The sequence below is a fragment of the Anguilla anguilla genome, chromosome 15 (assembly GCF_013347855.1).
Source record: "Anguilla anguilla isolate fAngAng1 chromosome 15, fAngAng1.pri, whole genome shotgun sequence".
Lineage (NCBI taxonomy): Eukaryota > Metazoa > Chordata > Actinopteri > Anguilliformes > Anguillidae > Anguilla > Anguilla anguilla.
Window position 1 is genome coordinate 6,356,272 of NC_049215.1, and position 22,448 is coordinate 6,378,719.

The 22,448-nt window shown below is 41.3% G+C and overlaps 3 protein-coding genes across 15 annotated transcripts in view; 2 read left to right on the plus strand and 1 right to left on the minus strand.

The window, feature by feature from the left end:
• LOC118213939 (protein FAM126B-like) overlaps positions 1–8,766 on the minus strand; it is a 51,020-nt gene extending 42,254 nt beyond the window's left edge. Inside the window, exon 1 of one of the 3 annotated variants that reach the window (XM_035393204.1) lies at positions 8,442–8,766. The gene's annotated coding sequence lies outside the window, so the exon portion shown is untranslated. The remainder of the gene's footprint in view (positions 1–8,441) is intronic. The other 2 variants (XM_035393203.1, XM_035393205.1) reach the window with 2 other exon arrangements.
• A 3,334-nt stretch (positions 8,767–12,100) lies between these two features.
• Positions 12,101–18,301, plus strand: LOC118213703 (CASP8 and FADD-like apoptosis regulator). 3 transcript variants are annotated; one of them, XM_035392751.1, is made up of 10 exons: positions 12,101–12,253; positions 13,356–13,666; positions 13,933–14,038; positions 14,480–14,615; positions 15,134–15,210; positions 15,354–15,426; positions 15,581–15,633; positions 16,256–16,334; positions 17,072–17,576; positions 17,863–18,301. In XM_035392751.1, the coding sequence occupies exons 2-10, from the start codon at positions 13,377–13,379 to the stop codon at positions 17,987–17,989; spliced, it is 1,446 nt and encodes a 481-aa protein (XP_035248642.1). In that variant the 5' UTR covers positions 12,101–12,253; positions 13,356–13,376; the 3' UTR covers positions 17,990–18,301. The 3 variants fall into 3 exon arrangements, with proteins under 3 accessions (XP_035248642.1, XP_035248643.1, XP_035248640.1); XM_035392752.1 differs by having other exon boundaries at positions 12,115–12,253; positions 13,334–13,666; XM_035392749.1 differs by lacking the exon at positions 12,101–12,253 and adding an exon at positions 12,267–12,855.
• A 1,582-nt stretch (positions 18,302–19,883) lies between these two features.
• Positions 19,884–22,448, plus strand: part of LOC118214637 (disco-interacting protein 2 homolog A-like) — a 100,071-nt gene continuing 97,506 nt past the window's right edge. For 7 of the 9 annotated variants that reach the window (XM_035394759.1, XM_035394761.1, XM_035394760.1 and 4 more), the window contains exon 1: positions 19,884–20,423. In XM_035394759.1, coding sequence (XP_035250650.1) covers positions 20,300–20,423 — 124 coding nt within the window. In that variant the 5' untranslated portion in view covers positions 19,884–20,299. The remainder of the gene's footprint in view (positions 20,424–22,448) is intronic. The other 2 variants (XM_035394767.1, XM_035394765.1) reach the window with 2 other exon arrangements.

Below are 22,448 nucleotides of genomic sequence, written 5' to 3' on the forward strand. Positions count from 1 at the left end.
CGTACATGAAAACTGTAAACCCTTTCTACAGAACCCTGGAAGTCACCTTATCATCAGCTTTTTTACAGGACCCACCTTCGGTACAAAAAGGTGGCTTTCACACTACCTCTGAGAAGGTCTGAAGTCCACCTCAGTGGCTGTGAATTCTGCCAATAAATCTGAAGTACTTGTACAATGTGGCCATTTGCACAAAAATCAATGTTTTCTTTTTTAAATAAATAAAAACACTCTGAACTTCAATAGCCAATTATATTTGCCCACAGCAGTTTCTGGTGTGAACCGTGACAAGAGGACAGAGCTTCATCTTCAAGTCCGGGCACATCGCTGTCTCGTTTGATCTGAACAGGGCTTTTGCACACGGCCTTGTTTTCAAGGTATTTTTAGAACAACCTATCCCCCCGGCTGAATCACGGACCCCTTGATTTCCAGAAATAACAATTCCCCTCTTTCCACAGGACGGAACAGGATGGGCCCAGTGTGATATTTTTGGAACTCCAGCTGGAAGGTTGTTCCCCTAATTGCATTAGCACAATAATTCCTGACAGCTATGCGAGCGAAGCCTCAGTTTACCCCCACACGCGCAAAACAAGCAACGGAAAACATGCCTCTTTTGCAACATCTCAGAGGAGTACAACAGAGTTTTGGAATGATATAGTCAGACAGAATCTCAAAATCAATATCAGCCTTGAACGAGATATGGATTTTACAACGAGACAGGACTGCAATTTGATAGATTGTTTCAAGCTATTTTTAACCATGTTAATAAACAATAGGGAAATTGTCTCACAGGACGTGCACAGTGTTTCACTATAAACACATGCTGTTAATTTGGCTTGAGAGAAAACTGCTGCTGATTAAATAAAGGAGATTCAGAAAGGCAATGACGTCTTCAGTTATTTTTAAAACTTAATTCACCTAACAGTGGATTAACCAATTCATTTTCTAATCACTATGTACGTCCCCTTGCAGGCACGTGCATTTTGACTCATTTGATATTGGACTATTCCAGAACCCAAGACAGAATATTAGTACAATCTTCATTACATCCAAGCAGTCCCCCCCCACACACAGTACTATATTAAACTCCAGTCCTCCAGTTAGGCACGACTCAGAGCAAAGAGACCTGCATTCACACATAGGCTACTTTCAGGTAGGGATATTTTCTATATGAAACAGGCCAATTAACCTTACCTGTTATCTTCCCAAAGGTTCTCCGGGAATCAAAAGACTGTTCCAAGGAAACATTTTACATTTATGATCTCATTAATGACCTGAATTTTAAATAACACAGTATTCTGCAAAAATCCCTGATGCCTACACAGGAATTAAAATGATAACATCATCTTCAGACGAGATGTTGGCTGACAGAGCAACTCTTGTGGTTAGACAGTGATGAAGTCTGCTCATGCAGTGAGGTCTGAGGCAACCTTTACCTGTTTCAGCAAGCACAGGACAGAACCCAAGGAGCAGAACACAGTGTTTCACACAAAACATGGACTGACTACAGAGATCACTTTGAATTAAAAAAATAAAAATAAATACAAGGCGCTCATTTTGAGACGAGGATGACGGCAATGATGACGTTCTCTGTACGCTGCTGGTGGAATCGCGTGACGCAGATTTAAAGGGCATTAAAAGACCGCCGCTATCAGAACAGCATTAAAAACGAACACAGCCGCTGGTCACGTCGGTTAATTTCACACGACGCACAGAGAGACTGGAATACAGGAAATTAAGCACAGATCTTGGCATCAATTCAAACGTTCTTACAGCCCAACGTAATCGTATATTAAATGCTCCCGCGATTCATGAGAAATTCTACGGGTCCCATCCTTCAGGTAAAGAGTGGATACGGCACACATTTGTGCCCAAGGGCTGTGGCAGAAATCAACGCGGCAGAGACTTTGTCTGATATACCGCGCCCGGCACGCGAGTTCCTCCGAGCCAGCACTTTCCACAGCCTCCGGCGAAATCAATTAATATCGGCCGGGGCTTTTCAATTTAATTTACTGCTGGCAGCCTCCATCCCCTGTAAGCACAGAGGAAAACTCCCAACGCGCAACAACCGCCGATTGCACTGTCACTGACCGTTCATTTCTAAAAGGAACGCCGACTTCGGAACGCCACATGAATGAACGGAACCCAAAGACAGCCACACCGCCCCTGGGTAAATGAGCCGGGGTGGGGGGGGGGGGTGGGGGGGGGGGTGGGGTGGGGGGGGGATGCCTGTTTACGTTGCTGGTGATTGTTTTAGACAGTTGGCGAACATTAGAGAAACTGGGCCTTCAAAAAAATGTCACAGCTCATGCCCTGCTTGTAAAATAATTGGTCGCTGGCCATTACCAAATCAAAATATCTATGTGAAATTTCTGGAGTCCATCCCACCTCCCACCTTATTGGTATTCTCCTTCTTAGGTAAAAGTGGCTTCCTGGAAGAGCACTTATAAAAAGACTCCAAACCCATTTTGACAACAGCGACACGATTAATATGGTTTTTCAACAACCAAGTGTCTGGACCAAAAAGAGTGCACAAAGCATTCAGAAAATTTAAATCATAATCTGATCACACGTGAAATGCTAATGATGCATAATGCCATGGCAACCCTTTTCTTGCTGTGCTCCTTTGTGCGGACATTTGCTTACCAAAATGTGCTAAACCAACACATTAATGCAGTTCCTGGTTATGGTTATACACTTTGTTGTACGTCGCTCTGGATGAGAGCGTCTGCCAAATGCCTGTAACGTAATGTAAATGTAGTTCTACTGAATACAATATATAAACTCTGGTTGGAATGAACAGGTTATAAACATGTGGAGGTTGTAAATTGTGTGGGGCTTTCACGCTACGAAACTGTACTGTGCATTGTTTCAGATGACAAATTACCTGGTCCTCTTGGGTCTGGAACCAATCACCAGGTCTCAAAACAAAACAGACCCCCTTCATTGATGTATGACACCAATTTTCCCTCAGAGGAAAGACCAAGTGCCCTTTTGTAAGCCGGTAACATTCTACACCCAAAGTACCATTCAACAGGAAGCAAAACACCGAATTTTAAATAGTCATGGGGTTTATAATGCCATTTTGAAATGTAAAATAATTAAACGATTTAGCATTTACAAATGTTACAAACTTCCAGTTACTTCAGTGAATGTAAATTTCTATAAGAAAAGGAAATATTTCAATACTGCAACAATGTAATCGCTCATGTTTATCACACTTATGTTTTAGGTACAGCATGTCTAGAATAGAATATTCTAGCAGCTCTTCTTAGGTTCAATCAGTGCGATACTAGCGTCCGTTCTTCCCCAGACTCGCATCTCCCTTGAGTCCGGTATGAGAGGAAAAGTTGCCAAATGACTAAAGAGCATTTAGTGGGAATGCAACAAAAAAGATTTTTGTTTTTCCAAAGCAGAATAAATAAGATTTATTGAACAAAGTACAAACTGGCCACAAATTTGAATTTGATCATTCAGACAATTATTCGATTATTTTAAGAGAGGCAAACCCACACAGACCACAAGTGACAGACCAACATTCCAGTCATGACCGAAAGGACTTTTGATTCAACTGTTGTCATAATGCGCAATTGGACTTTACGGGTAGAATTTCGCTCCTGTTGTGTTCCTCTGTAATGTGGGCAAGACATGAACGACTGCGACAAACAGGAAGCCTGGGAAGGGTGGGTGGGGCTAAAACAGCACCTCCCTCTCTATGGCAATGACAGGCACAAGGGCCCATACTCCTTTTCCAGCGATTAGATAAGAGGATTGAAAGAGTGTGGTGCCAGACAATTAAGTGCACACGGTACGCTAAGCACAGGGTTTAATAGCTATACGACTGAAACAGACATTGCAGAACTTATGCCACGCAGTCAAAGCCAGGGAACGTAGCTATGATGCTATTATTGTTCCTGCTGGAAACACTGACACACTCCCCAGGCCACAACAACTTGCAAGCTGCCAATACACTGTACATTTAATATATTAAGTATTCATAGGTGAACAGGCACTGTGGAAACTCTGTTCAAGTGCTACCATAGTGAATGGCACAATGGCAATTCACTACCCGTAAATGGACTCTTTGTGGTTACACATCCAGTTACTAACCATTAAGCCAGACTGTCTCCCTGTCCGTGGAATGTCAAGTATACAGGTTTACAGAAACACAATGTTCTCAAGTAAACGTTTTACTGGAAGGGTGGGTAACTCATTAAAAAAAACTTTTCCAGTGTTGAATGAACTTCTAGGCATAATATGAATCCGGGCAACACAATCAAAACATAAAGCTCCTCTTTAAAAATCACAACGAAAAATCTCCTGCTGGTAGAGCAGATACATCTGCCATATTTATGGATGTCTAAACAAAGCATGGTGCATCCATGTTCCTGACACATTATAACTCAGCAACGTGCCTCTATTCTGTTTATGTAGCGCAGGAAGAGCGCCTACAATGTTTCTTGTTCTGTGAAATTACCAATTGCAGCAGCATGGAGGTCAAAGGTCAGATTTTAATCCGAATCAGAGCATTAGTAAATAAATGTGCTGCAGAATTTAAGCCCTTTGTCGAGCGTGATCCAGCTAATTACTCGTGGTAAATAGAAACTGTACAGTAAAAGAAAAAAAACAAACAAACATAAAAAATAAAAAAACAGCAACATTACAATGACGCCTCCCTTTCTCTACAGTGGGGGGCTTTTACACTCCAGACCTCTCAGCAGCAGGCAAAAATTTTTTCCCCTCACAGGTTTTGTGTGTGCAGTGAATAGGCTGAAGTGACTTACGCACTTGGGAAATTAAGGGCTCGGGTAGAGCTAAAAATAGGTCCCTTCAAGTTTTTGGTTCGATGAATAGATAATGAATGGGTTGGGTTTTATGCTCATAGATTAGCTTTTTTCATATTGAACAAAATAAATCATACCTTTTTTTTTTTTTTTTTTTTTTAAAGAAAAGTACCATATAATAATATCCATTGTGGACGTGGGCTCATCCCTCTGGGGGAAAGAAACCTATGTGCTTAACAATCAGCACCCTGAACTTTGGGGTATACATACTGTTATTTACAATAGGTATCAATGAAAACAGAAAATAGCAACACCAGTCATAGTAGGTAGCAAGCTATGCTAACATAACATGCGGTTGGGCACACATGTGCCAAGTCACCTTCACCACTTGCCTGACAATGTGTATCCTGCACAATTTGCAAGCAAAAAATGTCAATTCTTGAATTTCGAGGCTACAAAGGAGGTGCGTGTCAACTGCTGCTCCTGCCATTAAACCGGACAAACGCAACTCCGGCCAGGGGCAACTTGACAGGCGCTTCGGTTTGGCTAAATTAGGTCAGAGCTTGGATTGACATCGGTGACAGCACTGTGCAGTAAGTTTATTCCGAGGACTCCTGACTGCTGGTCTCTGATTGCCATCATTATTCATTTCACTAGAGCTGCATTCCAAGATCCAATCAGACGAATTTCAAGAGATCCGAATGTTCAATTTTACCGTTTTCTCGGGGTACGCGGCTAACTGAACGTCTTCACAAAAGTGGTCTTGTGATTTGTGCCCTCGGAAATGATCAGGGTAGACACGGCAATCAGCGGTGCAGCTTTTCCTTCAGAGCACGACCCACTCCAAGAGCAGAGCTACCACGTGGCTCTCCTCTCATACAAGAGTACTAAATCCTGTACAGTTTTTCCTCAATTATTTTTGATGAGGTACACTTGATTTCTGCTGCCACTAAGATGTCAAAAAGAGGCTACCGCCCCTTTCATTACCTAAAAGAAATGGTTAAAACCATAAAGAGTTTTATCTGGTCCTTGCACAGCCATTTATTCTTTATGAGCAACAGAAAACAACATTTGCTTCAGTTTTTCACACTTTTTATAATACAATAATGATAATAACTTTCACGTATAAAACAATTTCACATTCTGGGCCCCACCAACCTCTGCAATGGGGGATATTTTGGATATTAATAATTACCTGTCAACTTTACAATTACAGTTATGGAACATTCAAGGGTTTGTGGTCTAAAGAAAGAAAATACATGTCAAGTCGACTCCAGAGCAACTTGTAGGGCGATGTAATGCCTGCAGAGGACGTATTATCCCATTACACTGCTTATTACGTTTAATCTCATTTTCAGTTGGAAGTAGCCTGTTTCCTATTGTGCATGCAACATGTGGCCCCAGGGTTCACAGAAATACACACCGATATTACATTTGCAATTGTGAATAAACTCCATAAAATTAAACTGTCGATATGTACAGCTTCTGGATATTCAGTGTGGCCACATGCTGCATTGTAGTTATGACTTGAAGTGTATTTTCTCGCTTTAGGTTACGAATACCCTATACCTGCCATTGTAAATCCGACAGGTTGTCAGAATCGACATTTTCTAAATGCTTAAGATATTATCAATTGCGCAGAGAAACTCCTTGGGCCAAACATACTAAAACTGAAATGATATTTTTTTAAAAACATATTTTTAAAAATATGTCTTTAAAGCCACTTCAAAATGCAAACTAACTGCATACCCTTCTTCATGGTCTACCCATTGGTTTTCTCTTGCACCTTATGGCTTATGATCTAGATCAGTGTTCCTCAACCCTGGTCCTGGGGACCCATTGCCTTGCATGTTTTAGATGTCTCCCTGCTCCAATACACCTGATTTAAATGAATGGGTCGTCATCAAGCTCAAGCCTGATAACGACCCATTCATTTGAAGCAGGTGTGTTGGAGCAGGGAGACACCTAAAACATGCAGGGCAGTGGGTCCCCAGGACCAGGGTTGAGAAACACTGATCTAGATATTTTTATGCATCAATGACAGATGATATGCACTGCGCCACGACTGCAAAAAGATGTACACCCTCAAGACCAGGGTCGTTGAAGACTCGTTCAACACAGCCCCTTCTGGGGAAAAACACGGCAATCACGAGTCGCATGACGGCTTAGGTTTCCTCCCCTACGGATTTTGGCGGACAGGACACGTCAGTAGGCTACTAGTAGCACAGCAATACACTGTCAGAATTTAATCTTAGATAAACGATTCATACAAGCCACATTACTATCCACCTATCTAAATATAAGCGGAAATGTATCTCATCATAACGAAATGAAATTTGCTTTTAGCTAGCGCTCGGTCTTATATGACGTCTACTTCGTGCGCAAAACCAATCGTACATTTTAACGTCAACAGGCACCTTTTAAATGAGTGCAGTTTTAGGTTTCCTAAAAACAGAGCGAAATAAACAGCCACATTTGATTTCTTCAAAGTTCGGAGACGAACATTTTATGTAACAAAACAATGTAGCGTAGTAGCAAACGTTATCATTGTTAGGTTCATTGGTTTGTTGTGACCAAATACCAACGAGCTCTCTTTACACTATCTTACGTGGCTATACAGGACATTGTGTAATTGCGGCATGAAAGAGATTCACAACACAAGTATGCTAGCTACCCATGTCTTTTATATGCAGCGCACAGCTGAGAGCTTAATGTTATATGCATGATGGAACGCGCACACGTCGCCAATTTTCTAATACAGTTATCATGATTGCTTAGCTAGAGAATCAGACATATGATAGCTACAGCTAACTTCCAAGCAATGTTGCAACGGCGACTCCAATTCAGTGCCAACCTGAGAAATCCGAATACGCTTACGTTATTATAGCTAATACGTCCTATATTGATCACAATTTTACAAACTACCTAGACTCTGTGAAATACCGCACACATTTCTATGAAGGCGATCTTTCTAATTTAGAAGCTGTTTAATAAGTGATCTCAAATGTAATGTGGGACGGAGTGATGTATTTTGCTAGCTTTTTAGCTAACATTGGCTAGATAACTAGCGAGCCACATATTTTCAAATGTGAGCTGGATCAAACTTGTGTTGTTTGACTGTAGCTACTGACTACCGAGCTATCTGGTAGTCTAGCGTTAGCTATTTTCGGTTTGGCTGGCTCGTTTGCTAGAACTAGCATACTGGTTAACTTCCGTCAAGATTATGCTAACTCGCTAGTCTAGTCGGAGCCTGGATAATGCAACATAATTGTAGCGTAAAACAGCTTGCTAGTTTATTGACAAGGGACAATCACAGTTACACGTTCAACTGTTCACATTAGCTAACTGACACGTAGTTAGCTGTGTTGTCAACTAGACTAGTCTAGATCAGCAAGAGCTCTTGTTGCTTAGCTACACGGTTATCTGTGTAGCCACTTACCATACCTAGACGGCAACGTTGACTTGCTGTCTAGCTAGTAGCAATGTGATCATTAAAAGCATAACGTTAACTCTGAAAAACATGTCAATTTAAGTTACCTAACTATACATGGTACCATTTTAACCAAAGGGCTTTCACTAAAGATTGCGACCATAAAATAAGTGGAAAGTTCCGTTCAGCCAAAGTTAGAAGGCTACAGTGCGTACGGTAATAATACTTACCAGAATGATCTCCACTAGCTAGCCTCTGTGCAGAATTGGGGAAAAAATCGACCTAGCTGGCCAGCTAGCTTATCCTGCTATCACCGAGTCTTGGCTTGAGGCGATGAATGCAGGTTATGTGCAGCTCAATCGGCGCCCACGTATTAAAATTAAATCCCGTGGCTAAACAACAGCAGAGTCCGATCTCCGATGTAAAACCATCCGCATGTGTACCTATTTCATGTTGCCTCAGACTGTAGTCTCAGGTCCGTGCTGATTGATTCCTGGCGCTCCAATAACATCTTCTCCTTCCTGCCAGCTCGCTGCCCCTCCAACGTATGCAGTCATTGGATGATCGCTAAACGGGCTTTAACAAGTCACTCAATTGGATAGGCGAATAGCTTGCTAGCTCGGTAATTCAATTGCTGCGGTTCGCGCTTGGACAGCATGGGGGAATGTCAGAAGCACGAGATTTTATAATGTACAATTACATTCACTTCGGTTTGAAAACAATAACGTCACCATCCATCTTTTTTTTGTCATGCTATGGTTGAACATTTTGATCAGGTGTGGTATATTTATAATTTATAATTCCGTTCAGCGATGCTTGTTAAGGTTACATGAGGTTAACCTAATTTGGGACTGCCAAAGTCAGCAGAATAGAGAGTATTTTTGCTTGTGGACGAATATTGAATATTTTTGTTCACAATTCTATTATTGTCAATCACGGGCAATATGTTCCCGGCGAGAAGATTTCTTTGCTGTTGACCTCATTTAAAAATAACGCGAATAAGACCATTTAGAGTAATAACAGTAATGACACAGTCTCACAAAAAATGCAATGGATATACATATTCAGCAAGACTGCTCACTCTATACGTCGTAGCCCAGCCTACTGAACGACCTAGATGAGTTTAAAAAGTTGATTATGCTTATAAATATGGCTAGACTTTTCCAGGTCGCCATTAAAAAAAAAAACGTCAAGACTGTCCTCATTCGACACATTTAATTTACCTTGCTTGTCGGTATAAGTTATTATGCACCTTGTTTGTACCGAAAGATAAGCACTGCCATACCGAGTGATGCATATCTTCACATTTAGTATCTTCTTCTAGCCTTTTGTCGGTGGTTTGCATATGGGGTCACGTGTAGGGAATAAAAAGGGCATGTAGTTATACGCGCGGGCAACTTGGTCCGTTATCAAATCCTTTGTTTTTGTTTAAAGCTGCACTTGTCTTGCGTCTAGAAAGAGGTGATCCGCTTGGCCTTTGCGTCTGAGAAATCGCTACAAAACCATGCTAAGTCCTCTTCCTGAGAGGCATGATGTACTTTGCCCTCCAAAGTATGGGAACGGTAGAGTTAAATTTGTTATTTTTGCTATATATTTAAGGCATTTGAATTTGAGATCAAAATATGTAGGCCTATATGAGACAAAAGTATTAGTGATCACCTTTTATTTAATGGTATTTGCATGTACATATATATTTTTTTCTTTTCTTTTCTTTTTTTTTGCAGAAACAGCAGTTTTGTGTTGAGGCCCCCACTCCCCCACAATTTTCAACTGTGCAAAAGTAAGTTAATGGATGACTAGTCTCGCACAGCCAGACCTATCTCCACACTTTGTTTTAGTGCTGTGCCAGCGGATGACTGACGGGATGTCAACTGTTGCTGACGTGGTTCCTTTTGCATGGGTCGTTGCAGAGTGTCTAGTCTTGATTTTAATCTGTGGAGATCGTATTTGGAGTCAGAGGCATACACCATTATGAAGACCAGAGGACTAACTATGACTGTAAAACAACTAATGTGCAAACCGAGAGGACAGAATAATTTGTTAAGAAGGATAGAACAGAAACTGAGTAGGCTATATTGAGTACAGCAGATTGGAAAGTCCTGAAAAAGGAAGAAACCACTGGTGGACTCAGAAATAAACACTGTACAGGACAGACAAGGAATGTAGCTGCCGTTGATGACAGATGCATCATAAGAGCTGTGAAGAAAAACCCTAAAACAATGATCAGTGACATCACCTGCTGTCTCCAGAGGGCAGGGGTAAAAATATCACAGGCCACCATAGGCAGAAGACTTTGAGAGCAGAATTATAGAAGCTACACTGCAAGATACAAACCTCTTCTCAGCCAGAATAATCGGAAGACCAGATTAAAATTAGCCCTAGAAATACAGAAATGAGCCAAAAGAGTTCTGGAACAAAGTTTTACGGACAGAACCTTTACCAAAGCGATGGAAAGTCGGAAGTTTGGAGAAAGGAAGGAACAGCCCGTGATCCTAAGCACTCCTTCTCATCTGTGAAATATGGAGAAGGTAGTGTCATGGCTTGGACATGTATGGTGCTTCTGGTACAGACTCACTCATTTTTATTTTTAAAATGTGTTTTGTGTTAATATAGTTACTCTTTGTCTGATATTATTATATTTAAAAAAATGTATTGTTATCTTTCATTTTACTCTGTATTATTTTACTTTATTTTCTGCACACTGATACTTAATCATACTTTTATTCTTGCTTTCTAAAACTTTTATTGCTATCTTTTATTTTACTCATTACTCATTGACTCTTTCATATTAAATATTTTATTTTATTTGTTTCCATTTCAATATACACTGTTTTATTCTTCTATGTTTTAAACCCTTTTAACTGATTATGATTGCTGTGCTTTTCCCTGTTTTTGCCTTTTGTTTTTATTTTTCCTGTTTTGCACTTTGATCTCCAGTCTGTATGAAAGGTGCTATACAAATCAAGTTATTATTATTATTATTATTATATTTTGTCTAAAGATCTGAAACCATTCAATGTGACAAATATGCAATAATAGAGGAAATCAGGAAGGGGGCAAATACTTTTTGGGCAAATACTTTTTTTACAGCACTGTACATGAATCCAATGTTTGTCGCATATTTTTTTAAAAGTCATGACGGCAGTATGAAAAGTTAAGTTCCCAAATTTTGATATATAAAGTACCAACCTTACTCTACTGATACGTTTCAAGTGGTTGCTTTAATACACTGAATTTGGCAACTACATCTTTCATAATCTTCCTTACTCTTGAACGAATGAAACATTGCATTTAATTAGCACTTTTCCAGACACACAAAGTGCTTTACAGTAATCAGGTGAAACTCACCTTTGCCACCACCAATGTGTAGCACCCACCTGGATGATGCACGGAAGCCATTTTTTCGCCAGAAGGCCCACCACACATTTGCAGAGGTGGAGAGAGTATAAATTTTTAGCCAATTAAATCAGGGGATGATTAGGTGGCAGATTCTCTGGGGCACTTAATAGGAGAGAATCTATTCAACGTTAATTACGCAACTAATGGATTCCATTCAGTAGTACCACAGGTTCTTTATTGTACAAGTAAAGCTGCTGGTACCTCTTGTAAAGTAATGCATGTAATGTGTCATTGTGTCCAGTAGGAGGAGCACACGTTGAAGAGAATTTACAGTGTATGATAATTTTTGGATGAAAAAATGGTCGGAAAGATGATTATGGAAAAGTTTTTTTTTTATTTCATTTTTATTTTATCTACAATGCACACAGTTGGAATCATTTTAAAGCATGTGAATGTTTAGTCAAGCCCCCTGTGCCCTAATTTGAGAGGCTAATTCACTTTATGTGGTCAGAGATCATCGAGCCATAACGCTACGTCTTGGTAACGTTGCTTGCACACACTCACGTACGCACGCACAATCGCACACACAATGGCAAAAAGCCGAGTGAGGGGGTGTACACTATGTTCCGCTTGCAAATTCTTTCGCTTTCGTACTAGCTCATGGCTAATCGGCGATTACAATATGATGGGGATTTAGAATACGGTATGTATCTAACTTTTTTAACGGTCCACCGTATAATTTTCTGTGGTGTTTGTTCAGTCATGCAGTCAGCTTAGAAAGAATATGGTCCCAGAGGTAGACCACTCCAAAATAAAGAAGTACCGAACAAAATAATTTTCACTTAACTTAGATGGTTAGATAGTTTGATAATGTTACCTTGATATTTAAATCATAGGCTTACCAGTTCGTTAGAGATGGCTAATAGTAGACTGCGCTTTCAAATGTATGGGAAGTTAATTAGAGAATTAAAACCTTTTCACTGGCGATACGAATTTTCGTATTCGAATTCCTGTAAAGGCGTTCCTATGATTGTAGATGGGCACTTTAATGATGTATTCAATGCGAACATGCTCCTTTGTCCTACACAGAACCCAGGCCAACGCGTGATAATATACCCTACACCTTTGTTGAAAACTCAGCAAGTGGGCCGAAACCCCGATCTCTTATAAGTTTCGTTTGTCCTTAAATCCGATAGGCTATTACGTTTCGCGATGAGTCATCAGCCCACTTATGCAAAGCCTTCTCCTTAAAAAGAATTTCATTCATTTATGTTCGTCTTGTATCTCTGGTCTCCGTTTAGAAAGGTAAGTGTACAATTTTAGAACGTATGATTGATGTATTTATCATTTTAATTTGGTAACCGCAGTAGTAGCCCATGCACACGCTAATTTACTATTGATATTGACAGCCTACCATTAACGACGCGATGTGAGCAATTAGGCTGCACTGACGATAAGGCATGTAGCTTATAGAAGGCATGTAGTTTTATTATGCTGTTCAATATGTCAGCCCTGGCGCGGCGTAGTTTTATTCAAAACCACCCATGGACCGCGCATTTATTATGGTGTGGTCCATTCGTGGTTCATTTCATGTCTTTGTTTCAGACATGTCTCACGTTTTGCGGATAACATAACTACATCAAGTTCGGCAACTATTATTATTATTATTATTATATTTGTTGTTGTTGGCCAGTAGTTTTAGGGCTACTGGGCTATTCTTAGGAAAAGGCACTGAAAGCACCTGTTTGAAAAAATTAAATGGAGCACACTCTGAACACTGCAGGACATCTTTATATTTGTTCAAGACCCAGGGAAGAAATTACGCGATGGCTGACGGACAGTTATCTCAGACGATCAATCGAATATCGGAGGAACTCAGCTTGGATGAGCGCCGGCGGCTACTGTACTTGTGTGGGGACCTGCGTCAGCATTGCTCTGCGGAGGATGTGAGGAGAATGTTGAAGTCTAAAATGACCTGCCGTGAGGTGGACCAGATGTTTCTGCTGGAACTCATGCTCAGGATGAGGCGATTTGACATTTTGAAGAAGGTGCTGCGGACTAACAGACAGGAAGCTGAGGGAATGTTGGGGAAAGGATACAATGTTTCGGAATACAGGTATTTTACGACATTTATGACTGTCATGTATTACACAGATTTATGATAAGTCTTACAGCCAGGATGACAGCTGATATCAACCTTCAGACTAGACGAAGGGACAAGCAACAGCGCAGTTCTGATCTTGTTGGGTGGCAGTAGTGCCAGTTTCTCCTTTACATGCTTGTATGATAAGACAATGTGATAATAAAGTCCATAAATCAGATTTAATAAGGAATATAATGCGTTTCAGAAGTTATATGCATAATGTGTTCTTTGTATTCCAGAGTGCTGATGGCTGATGTAAGTCAAGACATGGGTAAAGAGGATTTGAGCTCCCTTATATTCTTGCTCAGTGGCAAGATACCAAAAGGACAGTTGGAAAAAGCTACAGTAAGACTCGCAGAGACTATAACTTTACATTTACATTTTAGTTACATCTACAATTTTGTCATTTGGACGTTTTTTTCCCCAAAGTGACTTACAAAAAATACATTTAATTAAATACATTTGCTTTAATATAATTACATTTGAGTTAATTCAAGCAAATTAATGTGAATACATGCTGATGAGTGTGTCACATTTTTGATTGATTTTTGACTAGGAACTATAGTTTTGCATTTTTGCTGGGCATTTAGATTTTCACTGTATGATCTGTCATTTAGTGTACATTTTGCATGAGCTGAATGTTTTGAATATATTGTCATTTATATATTGGACAAGCTGATAGGAGTCACAATGAGCTATTTCACAGATTCGGTTCTTAATCACACAGATTAATGAATGCGCTAATGTTTATGCCCGACTCCTAACGCCTAACTGTTCATCCCGCAGAGTTTTCTGGATGTGGTTGTGGAGCTGGAGATGCTGGACAAGGTTTCCTGCGACAAGGTGGATCTAATTTACGAGTGTCTGAGAAACATCCGCAGGGTGGACCTAGCCAAGAAGGTGCAGCAGTACCAGATGAGAGGTGAGGATTTGTTGTTCAGGGCTCGTGACAGCTGCGGTGTGCGTGCCTCCCAGGAAACACAGGGAGCCGCGTCTGTCAACGTCGTCTCGCTGTGACTGGACGTTCACTTCACCGTTCCCTGTTAGCTTTCATTTAGGGAAGAAGAGTTCAAAGGGGGGAATGCCACACTTCCTTTTCGCTGATAAAGTTCTATGACATCAACTGAGTTTCCTTTCCATCACCACAGACTAGTATAAAAGTTTCTGTGTGTGTATTTTTGATAAGGCCGGAAGGTTGTTTCGGTGTTGGTCAGGATGATGTCATAGGCAGGGGCAATGACTGTACTGTCTTCACTTAGCAAAAATAAATACCTGGGATTTTTGGGGCGATTCATCATACAGTAGTCAGTTTGAAGTGGAAATTTCTGAAAGTAATTTACCTAAAGCACCCACAAAGAAAGGTGATTTCCTTCAGATGGTGAAACATGACGAGAAAGAGGACGATGCGTTATAATCAGCTCATCATTTCTTTCATCTTAGCCGCAGGTGAAATGCCACAGTCAAACTGCACACTCAGACGATCAGTGGAAAAACAGCAGTGTCTGAGGAAGATTCCGGTAAGGACATCAGTTTATCTGCTCATTCTCCAGTCTTCTTCTTTCGTCCCAACTGGTCATTTATTCTGTGTGGTCTTTCCTACCCTGGCCACCTGTAGTGTCCACACTCTTCTCACTCAACCATGTGTTCTCTCTCTCTACAGTCCTATGGGGTGTTTCCACCTAGAGTTCCCTCTTCCTCTCCTGCCATGTGCCATTGGCCACGTAAACCACACGGTGAGTGTCTTCACCCCGCTCCCTCTGACACGTAACAGGCATTCCAAGTCTTTGTTTTCTCATTATACTTGTTTTTGTAATGACACTGGCACACCCCACCCCCCCTCCAATTTATTTATTTGTGTTGAATTTATTATTTATTTATTCTTTTCAGCTCCAGAGAACATTAAATTAGCAGTGCCTGAAACCGGAAGGCAATTTTGTCAGGTGATACAAAAAGATTTTTCCCCCCTGATTTTTAATACTCCCTGCTTTGTAGTGAAGCATTTGTGGCATCGCTGGCTGACTTAACCACACAGTTTCTGACGTCTATGCTGTCAGGAGCCTCAGTGCTTATCTGTTTTGCTCCACATTTTGATCTTCACTTCCTCTTCCTTCACTTCCTCCTTGGTTCCTCTTCCTGTGAACAGCCACGACTTGATCTCGTGATCGTGTGACAATCCAGTCATTCATCCATCCACTGAGAACATTTTGACAGCTACTAGCCACAAATGACCTCACTGACTTACACAGACATCCAATATCTCCGATTGGAGGCACACTAGCTGACTGGTTGAAATCTGGATTTTCATGTATAGGCAGCCATGTAAACATAATTTACATGTGGATTGCAGTGGATTTTGCTTTTTTGCTTTTATTATTTTCTTTCTTTCTTTGTTATTATTATTCTTAACATGACCTCAGATGGCCAAATCTGGCTGTGAAGTTGGTCGCCCGCTCCCAGCCTGCCTTTGGCGAGCGAGGAAGTTAACGACGCGCCTGCAGTACGTGTGAATCGCGTCCTCTGTCCTGGCTCTGAGCTCCGCCCCCTCTGCTCTTTGATTCGCAGGGCCCCGTGGAGGCCTACCGGATGCGGTCGGAACCTCGGGGGGTCTGCCTGATCGTAGACTGCGTGGGAAACGATGGGGGTGAGCGCGCTCAGTCGGTGCCGTCTGCTTAGCCGTAATTAGCAGGTGTGGTGGGAAGCACTGGAGACTGTGGCCAACCATGCTAGCCATGTGATTGCCGGGTTAAAATTTTGTTGCAGCTCAAAGCAGACCAGCTCATTTGAACCTTCTCCACGAAAGCGATCTGGCTGTATATTTTTTAAATTAATATATTTATTTTGCACACAAAAGTTTGGCTGTTATTTAAAGCATTTCAAGTAAAAGTTTGGCATGCCTTCGAATTGGCATACACTCAAAAGTTACCCTAGCTATAAATGATCATGTTTGCTCTGTTTTATTTTGAATTAATGTCTAATTGGAGCTTGCAATTAAATTAAAATGTGAGTTGAGTGAATTATTATAAAATAGTATGTGATTGTGTTTGCATTCCACTTTCATGTTCAGCATTTACAGATTACAGATTCTGCTGCAGAACCTCAAAAAGCATAGCCAAGATGTTGAATTATTAACCCTTCACATCTCAGCCTAAGATACATAATAATTCAGGAGCTTTATAATGACTTGGAAGAAAGTAAGAAGTAAGCTGCTGACATTGGTGGATCCACTTACAAATGTGTTTCATTGCCATCTAGCGGTGAAACAAAGTTAATCTCTGTACTTCAGGGGAGCCTCTTACTCAGTGTGAAGGACGCAACAGTTTCTAGATCTCCTTCCTAAGCACTAGCTCATAGTAACACTTGTGAATTTTGTTTACCCAGATATGCTGGCGCAGACGTTCAGGCAGCTGCACTTCCGGGTTGTCCTGCGTAAGTGGCTGAGCGTGGGAGACACCCTGTCCGCTCTGAGGGACGCGGCGGGGGCGCGGGAGCACCACGAGGCCGACGCCTTCGTCTGCTGCGTCCTCAGTCGAACCGCCGGCGACGACCTGCTGGCCACCCAGCCCCAGGGCCCGGGGCTCCGCCTCCAGGCCGTCCGGCAGCTCTTCACCACCGAGGCCTGTCCCGGGCTGGCCGGAAAGCCCAAGCTCTTCTTCGTCCAGGGCTACGGCCTCCCCGCGGCTCGCTCCGCGTTCAGGGACGAAGACCTGGAGACCGACGTGGAGGCCGACCGGCCGGCCGATGGCCTCCGCTTGGAGACCGTCCCCGACGACGCGGACGTTGTGTGGAGCCTGTGTAGGACTGATGCGCGACAGCTGGAGAACAGCAGGCATCGGTCTGTGTACATGCAGTCACTGATCACCGCCCTGCTGAAAGGGCAGAGGAGGTAATAATAATAATAATAATAATAATAATAATAATCCTGCTCACGCTGACATAAAAAGCTTACAATACAGAATTTCAGTATTCACGGTTTGTCTATGGTATGGTTTGTCTTTCTCTCTATGTGTAGCAGATCACAGAGGGCATTGTCAGTTTCTTTTCAGTGAGAATATGCTTAATACGGATCTTAAAGTGAATGATTTTGGCAGAAGGCTGGTGTTCTGTGATCCTGTTTGCAGCACTTCTGTTGTTCTGTTTAAAAAGGAGATGTTGTTTTGCCTCTTTTACAGGGGGATGCACCTCGTGGATGTCCACACTGAGGTAAACAGAGCAATATATGACCACAACCAGAAGCATCAGGGAGAGGCCTATCACATCAGCTTGCGACACACTCTGAGGAAGAACCTCTTCATATGACTGTGAATCTGAATTTTCATTACAGATGGAAAACATTTTGTAACACTAAATTAAACACAAAGTGTGTCCGATTGACATGAAACCTGGCAGACGCCATCTTTGGACAGGTGCTTCCGCGAAGCATGTGATGTTATGAAAAATGACATTTAAATTCTTACCAATATTTATTTACATCGCATTACATTGCTTTTATTTGGTAGACAATATTATGCGATTGTTTTACTACTCTTTGTGAGAAGGGGGTCATTGTCAATGTATTATACTTCATGAAGTTAGTTTGTGCATTTATAATAAATATTCATTTCAGATAAAGTCATAAAATGCTTTTTTTGTTTGTTTAATGTACAGAAATGAAACATACAACAACAGACCTAGCCTAATCTGCGAAATGCACCTGTTTTAAGTCTCAAAGCGATGATCATGCATGCATGGCCAACAAGTTCACAGGTGGTGGGGATATGAAAGAGACTAGAGAAGAAATGCAAACACCCACACACTGTGCTCTGCACTCACGATTCCCATCGTAAAAGTATTTATATCCCCACAGGCCTCACCTGGAGCAGTGAGTAATATAATAATAATAATATTCTCAAAATAAGTATAGTGGTGAAAAACAATGTTTAAATCTGGACATTCCTCCATTAGGTGCAGCTAAATAAATGAATGTGGCATTTAGAATATTCCCTTATCCAAACCAACTCACACAGATTACTTGGCTGGAGATTTTAGTGAAGCAAAATATATGCTCAAGAGTACAATGGCAGTATCTCAATTGGTAATAGAAACCACAACTGCAATTGCAAGCAGACATTACAATCTCAAGTTTTGTGCAAGACCGCAAAACACTGTTCTCTAAAAACCAATGAAGAATTCATTTAAAGTCGTTATTAACAATTCAGGGACATCAGTCATCTCTCTTTGAATCTTGTGTCTTGCGTTGTCATTACACACTATATCCGCTAGATGGATATCTAGGACCGTTCCAGTTGACTGCAGTACAACGCCGTTCAACTGCCCTTCATAGTTGGATTCGGGACGTAGCCTACGCCTAGCTAAACTTAGTCCATTCCATCACAACCTCTTTGCATACATTGGATTACGTTTTTTTGTTGAAGACATTAACAAATCAATGAATCAAACTCTGAAATTTTATAATATATTCTTGGATGGTATTTCTGAATAAAACCTCACCTCATTTCCAAAAAGTATTTTGGAAACATATGAATCGCAACGTCTATCATTTTTACATTAACCATTCATAGCTCCCGAGCCACTGCCAACACACAGAACAGGAATAATATGCAGATTATCTCCAGTAGTTCAAGAATGCGAATCACGCGACAGCAATACGAGCGGCACTAGGAAGCTTCAAACTATTAGCACATAAGTAAACAACAAAAAGACTTCTGTAAAAGTGCCTAGCGCGAGGGTAATAGCACAGGCTGTTGATTCACTGCATATTCCCTTTAGAACAGAATACAACTGCTTTGTAAATAAGTGTCTATGCAATGGCATTTCTATCCCTCCATATTACGGCAACATGCTTTGTTTAAATGCATTCTGTTCAATACCAAGTTTCCACACTATCAGTAAAACAGTGTATCTTCATATAAAAATAAACATACATATAAGTAAATATAAACGTTTGTATGCATAACATTTGCTGGCTTTGTTTTGGCTTTCTCAAATATTATTGTAAAATCGACTGCATACTTTTGTAAACATATAAACAAAGAAATAAACAAACACTGATGGGAATGTTGCTAATGCTACTAGTAATGCTGATCAATGTAACATTTCATTTCCAATCTTGACGACTTCAGCAAGTATGTCTGTGCCAAACAGTCATTTAAACTATTTGAACCAGACACGCGCCATGTGTTGTGCACGCGCACTTTTTCAACGCTGCTGCTGTTGCTGCGGCTGCAATGGCGGTGCTATAGGGGTACGGGGTAGATGGTGCCTTGAGTTAGATGAGTTGTTCAATTCCTACAATGGTCGTTAAGGCCAAGTTCGTGGAGGAATAAAGGAATATAGCGTATGTGTGGTATAGGCTCGAGTTTTTGGGTGGAGGAAAAGCGGGGAGGTCTATCCATTTAGATGATATTTTGTGTTACCAAAACATTACTAGCTAGCTGTCCTAATGCAGTTCTTGCTAGCCATCATCGTGAGCTAGCTGACGTTAGCCATATAGCTAGCTTGCGCTGCATCTGTCTTTAGTAACCACCACCCACCACTTTAGTCTACCAGCCTTACTTTTTGCGTGGATCAGACCGGATCAGCTATAATTGGACCGATCCGAAAAACGGCATGGCTGAGAGAAATTCCACGGGATTATTAATGATGATGTTGGAGCCAACACCGGCGGCTGCGATGACTCTACCGGCGGATGTTCGAGAGAAGCTGGCGGAGCTTGAGTTGGAGCTTTCTGAAGGTAATCGTCTCGTTTCGCACGTATGCGACTATCCGTGGCTTGATATCCACAGCAATTGTCGAAGACGAAGAGGCCAAGAGATCACACATTTACCGGCATTTTGATTCAGAGTTTTGCTGTGTCAGTTCCCCAGTCAATGACAACGACAGGAGTCCTGAAATTTTAAATCTTTGAATGGGCTGCGGAGGTTCATGTGCATCGTTAATGGTTCATTACCTAGCTTGCTATAATTGTGGATGGTGAATGTAGGGACAGATCAATGTGAAGGTTGAAAGAGAGCGGCCAGTTACAGTAGCTAGCTGCGTGCATACTAAGCTAAGTGCACAGTAGTTAGCACTGACAAGCAATCAGTGCGAAGAAATCAGTGCGACTTGCGTTGCACAATTCGCTAACCCCATTATTATAATAAATTAAATTATTCTATTATAATGAGTCTGTAAGTATTCAGTGCGTTAATTCAAGACAAGCGCAGCAAATACAGCAACTAGCGTTAGCCGGCCATCTGATGATCTTGGGTGTCTTGCAGTCACCCAACATTCCAGATTCATCGACCCTGCTAGTAGTAGCCTATGCACAAACTGTTATTTCAGATCTCCAAATGTGGCCGTCTGGTTTGCTAGCTAACTTGGAAGTTTTTTACCAGCAATATAGCCGACTACTAATGAACAAAGTTGTGTTATATCTCCTTATATTTAACATGGTATAACTTGAACCTGTTAATTTTTTTTTTCGTACAAGACATGTCACCGTGCTCGTTCATGTAAACGAGTAGGCTATGTTTTTTCTCTCTCAACTTAGGCTACTTGCTGGGAAGCTCGCATGATAGCAGTATTGAGAATAGTTTATTTGGGGTTCCCTGTTTTGCGTGGCTTTGACTTTTTCTTCGTGCGCTCTTGATCACAATCTTAACAGTCCTGTCCAAAGGATATAGGCTACAAGATTGGTTCAAATAATGGACTATGGGTCGATAGTTATTGAATAGGTTAGGTCCCAGATCGAGTTTCGCATTTTTCAGCTATTGTCTTCTCAGATCAAACATAACAACAACAACAACAACAAAACTTTTTTCCGCTGCGTGGTCCGCGGTTGCTAGTACCAAAATAGAAAGCACCGCTTTCTCCCCTCTTGACAACCATCGATATGCATGACAAAGACCTGGATAGAGTAGATGAATAAATGTATGTTGCCAATGACAGGGTTGCATTATCCAATATTGAAACTACCAAATATTATGTGAAGACTTCAGAACGTCTTGTAATTAATCTTGATCCTCGGTAATGCGTAGGGCAAAATGCATCTAACAAAGTATTTCATTTTAAATCCCTCCCTCATCCCTGCCCTTTGTCAAACCCTGGAATATAATTCGCTTAAACCTGCCCTCAAATTGTGTAATCTGGAAAATAAGACTACCCTGTGAAAATGTTTTACCATTCTTAGGTTTTCTCCTCTCCCGTGTCTGTTCTGGTGGCAACTGTTAAGCCTTTTCAGTTACTGTCCTGCCAAGCACAGGTCAATATACATATTTATATAACAAGGACCAAACTTTGCATTGTTTGTTTGTCAGGGTGTTTCTCTGTGAGAGGAATTGAAGGAAGCTACTTTGAAAATGGAGCCTCATCTCTTGAAATTGCAGTGTCCAAACTCAAGAGTACAGACAGAGGATGTAATTAGAAGGACTGATCCTGAGAACGACCAAATTAAGGAGCTGCTTGAAGCTGTGGCTTTGTGTGTGTGTGTGTGTGTGTGTGTGTGTGTGTTTATGTATCCTTAGCTAGTTAAGCATATGGTTTTGCAGAGGCAGCAAACAAAGCTAAGGATAGGACTAACATGCACCCTAGTGTCCTTTTAGGATGTCTTTTTGGATGCTGAGCTTTAACTCAGACTGTGCCCTTTTTCAGTGGCTCTTGTTGGCTTTTGCGCAGAACCCTTCCGAGTCCTTCACAGACAGAGACGGTGGCCTTAAACATGTCCTTCACAGACAGAGACGGTGGCCTTAAACATGTCCTTCACAGACAGAGACGGTGG

Coding starts and splice junctions, on each gene's coding strand:
- LOC118213703 (XM_035392749.1), top strand. CDS start 12,820: ATGTTCGTCTTGTATCTCTGGTCTCCGTTTAGAAAG. Junction 12,856..13,355: donor TCTGGTCTCCGTTTAGAAAG/GTAAGTGTACAA, acceptor TATTTGTTCAAG/ACCCAGGGAAGAAATTACGC. Junction 14,039..14,479: donor GACAGTTGGAAAAAGCTACA/GTAAGACTCGCA, acceptor TTCATCCCGCAG/AGTTTTCTGGATGTGGTTGT.